The 8,568-nt window shown below is 40.3% G+C and overlaps 1 protein-coding gene across 1 annotated transcript; it reads right to left on the bottom strand.

Annotated features, from left to right (window-relative positions):
- Nucleotides 1-1,022: 1,022 nt before the first annotated feature.
- ptger3.L (prostaglandin E receptor 3 L homeolog) lies at nucleotides 1,023-8,084 on the bottom strand. The gene is given in 2 exon segments (NM_001098711.1): nucleotides 1,023-1,665; nucleotides 7,207-8,084. Coding segments are annotated over 2 exon segments (1,137 nt in total). The 5' UTR covers nucleotides 8,059-8,084; the 3' UTR covers nucleotides 1,023-1,380.
- Between the last annotated feature and the right edge of the window lie 484 nt (nucleotides 8,085-8,568).

Genomic DNA, 8,568 nt, shown 5'->3' with positions numbered 1-8,568 from the left:
TTTGAGGAAGTATCTTCAAGGTTGGCAGCACTCAATTACTGTATATAAAATTGCATTTGCTTTGGCAAAAAGAAGCGAGTTTCCTTTGCACTTTCCTGATAATTTACCAAACCCTTTGCTTATTTAGAGCAAGTCATTATAATAAGGAACTAAACAAATAAAATATGTCCCTAACTGCTAAGAAACAAGCCCTGCCATAGCAGATACACAAGCTTCATAAGGCTGTAATGCAATTGAAATGTTTGCTTTAAAAGCATAGCAAATAAATCTGTCAGAGCAATGGCACCTATGAAGGTTTGATTGTTGCTACTTGCCGCAATAAAAAGGCTGATATGTGCCATGGATCGTTGTTTTCCCATTCACACATGTTATAACTTGTCTCCAAGTGCACACCAACACATAGGGGCACATTTACTTAGCTCGAGTAAAGGAATAGAAGAAAAAATACTTTGAATTTCGAATGGTTTTTTTTGGCTACTTCGACCATCGAATTCGCTACTTCGACCTTCGACTCGAACGATTCGAAAAAAAAAAACGTTCGACTATTCGACCATTCGATAGTCGAAGTACTTTCTCTTTAAGAAAAACCTCGACCCCCTACTTTGCCAACTAAAACCTACCGAGGTACAATGTTAGCCTATGGGGAAGGTCCCCATAGGCTTTCTAGCAATTTTCTGATCGAAGGAATTTCGTTCGATCGATGGATTAAAATCCTTCAAATCGTTCGAACGAATAGCGGTAAATCCTTTGACTTCGAATATTCGAAGTCGAAGGATTTAACTTCGATAGTCGAATATCGAGGGTTAATTAACCCTCGATATTCGACCATTAGTAAATGTGCCCCCACATTGTTAACCCAAATTCTAGTTCGAGTTTGCATTCAATAGAAGATGGGTACAATATAGTTCAGATCAGTACACTAGAGTACTCACATTTCTGTGTATTTGTAGTTTAATTGTAACCCTATACATATTTTAAAAAAAGTAAACTCTTTAGTATTGTACTAATAAATAAACTCTAGCCCATGCCAACCTGTGTTTATTTTTCTTTTTGAATCATATAAGCATTATCTGGCACACAGTTGCTCGCCTCTGTTGGTAGGGCTTCTTGCTAACAGTGCATCTTCTTGAGTAACATGCTGTTGCAATATCACATTCATTCTTTGTATAATGTGTTCTTTAAGTCACTGCATTCATTTCAGTATAAACATTTTGGCACATTATAGAAGATATATTATCATTTTAGCAGCTTCATAAATAGTACTTTGCTTACTGAAAATATAGACCACCCGGCCATTTCACATTAAATCTTTGCTCGGCTTTTCCAAGTCTTTGCGCTTGTAAGCTCCACCCAAAGTTCTATAAATACGAACAATATAGATCATACTTCAGCTGGTCTTATTTCATTTGCGGGGATCATTGGCTGTTGTTTCTGTTCATCATGTGAGCAGTTTGACACGGCATTTGCTACTTGGCAAAATTTCCTGAGCAGAATTTGTCGAAGTAAGAGGTAAACCCAAGGGTCGAGTATCTGGTTGAGTGAAGCCAGACGGACAGCAGTCAAAAAGAAATTGCAGTCTTTCTGTAGCTCTGTACTTTGCTCTGAACCTTTTGGCTTGCAGTGTTCAAGTGAAGTATGATTGGATATCATTTTCAGCATGATCACCTATTTGGAAACACACAGAACATAAATCCATTAGCTCAGTATGAATAAAAAGCAAAGAACACATTGTATTACAGCATTTACGTGAGATCTAGTGACTGCTTGGTCTGCTTCCAAAGATTTCTGAGTTCTAATAGAAAATCTGTGTAGTTTTAAAGTACCGAAAAATTTGCCAATGCAGTACAATGAATATTGCTAGAACTGTCCATAGTAACATGGAAAATAATAGGTATAACTGTCTGGGCCTTACAGTCACTGTGGTATATGTATATTTTGCCCAGTTATAGTCCTTATAGTGTGCCAACAATGCTGTTTGCAGCAAAAGTGACACCTGACAGCCTCCAAAAAATAAATAAGACTCCAAAAAATAAATAACCATATTAAAAAAGATGCTAGGGTGCTTCCTTGTCTTTACAAAGCAATAACTATCACTGTAATGCCCTCTCAGAAATTCTTATTTGGGATATAGCTAGTTTTTTAAAGCATGTGTTGATATTCTGATAATTATTTAAGCTCTAATTGATGCACTAGTGTAATTTAGCACTTATCTTTGTAAATCAGACCCTTAACTGTACTATTCATGGCACAGCCCCAATAAAGGGAACTAATCATGATTAGTCCTATATTGCTCTATTAATTGTGTAGAAATATCTATTAACTGAAGGGGGATGCTATTAAAGATACCATACCAACATTAAAAAAATGAGGGACAAAGATCTGCCATGCAAAGCGGCAAACACTTTTGACCATGGCCCTTTTTACGACCACACCCCCTAAATACCACTAACATTTTACAAAATTTGGCAGGTTATGGAAAGTTTGAACACATTTCTGGGGTTTTTAGGGTCAGGTTTTATCTGTTACAGTTTTGCTAATGAAGGTAAGTAGCCCTTTAATCACTCAAAACCAAATCCAAAAAAGTAGACGACACTCTGTTCAAGGAGATAGCAGGTTTATTGCAACTTCCACAAGGATCTCAAGCCCTACGCGTTTCGGGATTCAATCCCTTAATCCCCTTAGATAGATGAATCCCGAAACGCGTTATCAGGCTCAAGGAGTAATAAATCATGCGAAAACTATATTAGACAAGCTAAAAGCGGTATTGAAAAGGGGGGTACTGCAGCACGCAGTAAAAAGAATGCAAAATTATTTTTTAAATAGTAAAAGAATGAAGCAGGAAAGGGACCCTTAATCTCAGAGGGGGTTTACTGGTTAGTGAAAAAAGAAAAAAAGATGAGATTCTGAACTGTTATTTATTGTCTGTCTACACAAATGACGAACCAGTTAATGAAAGTTTCCTTCTTAATAGTCCTAATTATTGTGATACAACTAATGATGCATGGTTCACACATGAGGAAGACTAGAACATGTTAAGATAAACAAAGGTCCGGGACCGGATGCTATTTATCCCAGGGTACTTAGCGAGCTTAGCTCTGTGGTTGCCAAACTTCTTTACTTAATTTTTCGGGCTTGTCATGGTGCTGAGAGACTGGCGAATTGCTAAAGTGGTGTCACTGGAAGGAAAGCTTTTCGAATGGTTATTAAGGGATAAGATATTGGACTTTGTTGCAAATCATAAAACTATGAGTTTGTTTCAGCATGGTGTTATGCATAATGGATCTTGGAAATACAGATGAATGGAGGGCACACCTTATTCAAAAAATACAAGAGAAAACAATGCAGTGGGAGGTGCAAAATAACCTTTAGGTCACCCCTACAGAGCAACCAAATATAGTACATGCAAAAAGTCAGGTCTGCACACTCAAATACGAATCTTGAGACTCAGGTGGTAAAATTGAAATATGTTTTACTGGTTAAAAAAGAACAAGCAAACAAGAAGCATAATGTTTAACAAAAACAGAAAACATTTCACATGATGCTAATATACATACCACCCTTAAGGTACAAGCAAGGCAGAAAAGAAGACTACAAAGAGCATCATGTGAAATGTTTTCTGTTTTTGTTAAACATTATGCTTCTTGTTTGCTTGTTCTTTTTTAACCAGTAAAACATATTTCAATTTTACCACCTGAGTCTCAAGATTCGTATTTGAGTGTGCAGACCTGACTTTTTGCATGCATAATGGATCTTGCCAGAGTAATTTAATATATTTTTATTAGAAGGTGAGCAGGGACCTTGATTCTGGGATGGCAGTGGATGTGATCTACTTAGACTTTGCAAAAGCATTTGATACAGTACCATACAGAGGGTTACTGGTTAAATTAAGGAATGTTGGCCTGGAACATAGTATTTGTACTTGGATAGAGAACTGCCTAAAATATAGATTACAAAGAGTGGTGGTAAATGGAACATTTTCTAGTTGGACCAATGTTGTTAGTGGAGTACCGCAGGGCTCTGTACTAGGTCCCTTGCTTTTCAACTTGTTTATTAATGACCTGGAGGAGGGAACTGAAAGTACTGTTTCTATTTTTGCTGATACAAATTTGTGCAGAACTATATGTTCTATGCAGGATGCTGCCACTTTGCAAAGTGATCTGATTAAAGTGAAAAACTGGGCATAATGGTTCCTCTTTGTATATCGCCTATTGCTGATCAGCACCATTGCCATGCAGTCTGATTGGACTGCCTTTTTAGTTGACCAGACTGCTCTTATTCAGCATCTAAGGCCACAGGCAAATTGACCCTTTCCCTATGGGCAGCACTTGTTAATTATTGTCAGCCACTAGCAAATAGAATTTTCTGCCTTAAGCAACCAGCAGCAATCTATGCAATCCTAGCAATGCTTGGCTAGGTTTTAAAAGATTTTAAAAATCCCAAATGAGTTAATGAAAAGTGGATGAGTCTTTGATTAATCTCAAATTTTATTAAATCTGCCCCTAAGTGTTGAGCTGAAAATGATATACTTTATGATTCTCTCACTCAGTGTAAAATGGGAATTTAAAAAAGTCGTATAAAGACTGCAATTGAATGGCAATCATTTTTACAATAATGTTTATAATGCTTTCCATGCCTCGATTTCACTTCAATATGTTACACCAGGTCTGAAATGGCATAATTTAATGGTCTTGAAAAAAATACTCTTATAATCAGTGTGCATAGTAATGCTTATTTCTGCAAATGTTTTACTCTACTGATTATGAAGACACCTATAATATTTGATGTAACTAAAATGCAGTTTCATTCTGTTTACATGAAAGTGTATATTATAAGTTCTGGAAGTGCTGCTTGATCACTTAGGTGGACACATGGTAAAGATGAAATGAATTCTCTAACCACTACACGCTAAAGTCACAGGTTGACCAGCAACAGTACAGGTGCCAAAGATTTACATTTATAGCAGATGCAGTCAATTTGATTTGGTAAGTGATAATATGCTGTCAAGGAAATGGACAAACATGTTTACAATTCTGCATGACACATTCAGAACTAAAAAATTATGTAGATCTGCCTTTGGAATACAAGCCCAAATCTGTTACCCATATATATCTAATTTATTTATGTACAGAATACTATCACCTAATGCAATTCAGGGTCTCTATATAGCACAAGTAGAAGTCACACCAAAGGTATAGTTTGCTCCTTATGGATGAGCATGTGACAGGTACAACCAGGCCCAGGCTGGCAATCTGTAGGCAAATGCCAGAGGGGCTGCTGTAAGTTGCCATAGACACTCACTATTTATTGGGCTGGTGGTGAGCTGTTTGAACCTCTGTGTACTTGGAATGCAAGGTGTATTTAGAATCCCAGTCCGGACCTGGGTACAACTCAGGCTGTCTGTAAGATCCATCTGTAGCTAGTACATTATGGTTGCAGCCTATGAACTCACAAATCAAATCCATTGTTTTTTTATTGATCCAAGCTGGATAATTGTGAGAAACCTAAAGGGACGGAGGGATAGAATCACTGGCTTCATATTGTTTATATCCAATAGGGACAGAGCAATGCTTTTGGTGGAGGTGCTATACAAATCTGATGTTGCTGTGCCAAACCAGCTAGATTTCCACAGTGACTTACAACTTTGTGCATAAATTCATAGGCTCACTGTGACCATAATATCAAGCCATCATCACGGTCATCTCATGGTTTCATCCTCTACTTTTATTTGTTCTCTTAACTGTAGGGACTTACTGTGTGTGTATTTTATCATTATTATTAGATATCAAAAGGTAAAAATTGGCACACTCAGGGGTTTGTATAATATTGTAAAATATGCAAAAACAAATCTCCTTTTTGCATATTATACAAACCCTTAGAGTGACAGTTTTTACCTTTTGCTTTACATATCTGTCACTTGGCACCCAGTGCACCATATAACTGTAGATATACTGTACATCCCTAAGTCAATACAGTATCAAGTATTACATGTACTAATCTATGGAGCTTGAGGGACATTATACTTATACTATAGATATTTACTAGTATATCTGTGCTTGATACATCTACTTAGAAGAGCATGGTAAGATAATGCTTTGCTGGGAGTTGATACTTTTATGTTAATTTGATCAAGAATGTTGCCCTTATAATGTATCTGCAACTACACCAGGTTCATAGTATACATGATCATACAATTTCTAATTTCAATATTGATAAGGCTGTGTTTTGGCTGGCAGTTATACTCTGACCATATACCATGCATGCCAGGCTGTTGTTATAGCACTTTATGACTTCAGCACAAAAACAATGCATGAATACATCATAAACGTATCCTAAATGCTGGTTTTAAGACAAATGACAGAAAGTAGTAAGGACGCAGTATCCCTTCTAGTATTTACAGTAACAATCTTTAAAAGCCTTGTGTAATTTTTCCCTGCACTGCCACACTGTGCTATAACAGAAGCTAAGGATGAAATGACTAAATGGTAGGTCTCCCACAGTGATATCCTCAGTGTCAGACTGGCCCACCGAAACACCAGGAAAACTCCCGGTGGGCCCAGGTGTCAGTGGGCCCTCATGCTGTTAAACTTTTGGCCTATTTCATGGGCCCCTGGTGTCCCAGTCCAACACTGGATATCCTAATGTGTGTGTGTTAGAGAAATTAATAAGCAATAGCACTTTGTGCCCTCCTACTTATGTGTGTAGGTTCTTATTGTAAAAGGCTTTGAAGGTGTGTGTGTGTGTACCCACAAGAGTTCTCAAGTCTCCCAGAAAGACCCCTCAATGAATAATATTCGTTAGCTGAGGATCCTACAGCAGAAAATGATCAGTCAACACATGCAGTTCATGAAGTTTCTCTGGTTAGTGAGAGGAAACATGACAAAAGCTGAGTAGTGTCACTACTAGACTACTAGCCAAGAGGTGCTACAGCAGCTGATGATGACTTTTTTACATATAAGCACTGAATTTATTACAATGGAAAGGGGTATGCCACTAATCAAGTCTATAACTGGAATGACAGACTGGGACATCAGTGCTAAATATAAGGTTCAGTTTGCTCTGTAATAAACCATTCCTTGGCACCAGTGAGTGAGTGAGTGATACATACAGTGTTAGTACTTGCACAAACTTACAATACTGAGTTCCTGTACGTCTGTAGAGTGTGAATAAGAGAGAAATAAGAGGGAAATAAGAGGGAAATGCGCCTACCAGGAGAGGGGACCAGCAGGCAAAGAGGACGCACATGATGCCCATGAGTTGGATGAGGGTCTCTAACGTGATCCTTTCCCAGTGCCTGTTCGCGTGGGACGTGCTGCTGCGGCGCTTACACCGGGACACCAAGGCGACAATGGTCGACAAGTTGCAAGAGAAAGTGGTAAAGAGCGACACAAGTCCGAGGCAGGCGAAAGTGGAAGCGAAGAAGATGTTCCCCGGCGCCTCGCTGTCCCCCGTGCTGATGAAGCACCAAGTGCCCGGCCACTGCAGCGTGTACTGTCCCACCCCGAGGATAGGCAAGAGGGCAAAGGCCAGCACCCCGAGCCAGATGCAGAGCAGCACCGTGTTGGTAGCGCGGGGCTTCATGTGACAGGAGTACCAGTGAGGGCTGCGGATGGCCAGGGTGCGCTCTATCGCCATAGCGCTCGCTATAAACAGTGGGCACAGGCCGAACATAGTCATGCACAGTCCGAAGAAAGGACACAGGTGCCCCGAGGTGTCCACCTTAGCCCACTGCCGGTTGGACAGGTACACGGAGATGACAATGGGGCTGGTGAGAAGTTGACCTATGAAGTCTGTGAGTGCCAGGGAGCCGATGCACAGCAGGAACGAGTGTTTCCTCGCACCTTCCTTGTTCTTGTACGATTTATACACCAATAACATTGCCAGCGCGTTGCCCACCAACCCCGTGATCATCATGGACAGTGGGAATGCCACGGACACCGCGTTGCCCCCCTCCTCCGCCCTCGCCGTCATGTTACTTCTGTCCCGCTCCTTCATAGTCGTTGTGCAGCTGATCGGATTCAACATCCTCCTGCCCGTGCTATTCACATCACCGCGTTTCATGCTGCTGCTGCTCAACTCAGGGTCGGTGCCAAGAAACCGCCGCCCACCCACCCATCCCTCTATGGGACACCTGCTGCCTTTCCCACAGACCTGCGGAGCGGGGCCTCTATATAAGGGCTGGGGGTGGCTCCCTCCGCGACGTCATCCCATTCACTAAGTGCGAGTGTCCTGTCAATCCGCGGGGCTGCTATCAGTGCTGGTGCTGTTCCCCTGTAGCTCAATTAGGGCAGGTGAGCTGCGCCTATACAAACATGGCTGCCCCGTATTCACGCCTCCTTTTCCTTACTCTCTGCCTTGAATAAAAGTTGTGCAGTTACCAGTTGCTACTTTGCCAGAAAAACTTCTGCTTATGTTACAATTTGTTCCCCTGTTTTCATCTGACAAGGCGGGAATTCTATCCAAACACAGAGGAAGCAGTTTGTCATTGGTTATACAGCCACATCATTTCAGCCCCATCCCGCCTTGGAAAGATATTGTTTTTCCATATATATATACTACTGAAACTACTTA

The sequence above is a fragment of the Xenopus laevis genome, chromosome 4L, assembly GCF_017654675.1.
Source record: "Xenopus laevis strain J_2021 chromosome 4L, Xenopus_laevis_v10.1, whole genome shotgun sequence".
NCBI lineage: Eukaryota > Metazoa > Chordata > Amphibia > Anura > Pipidae > Xenopus > Xenopus laevis.
Note: the sequence above shows the minus strand (reverse complement) of the source record. Positions and strands in the feature narration are given on the sequence as shown.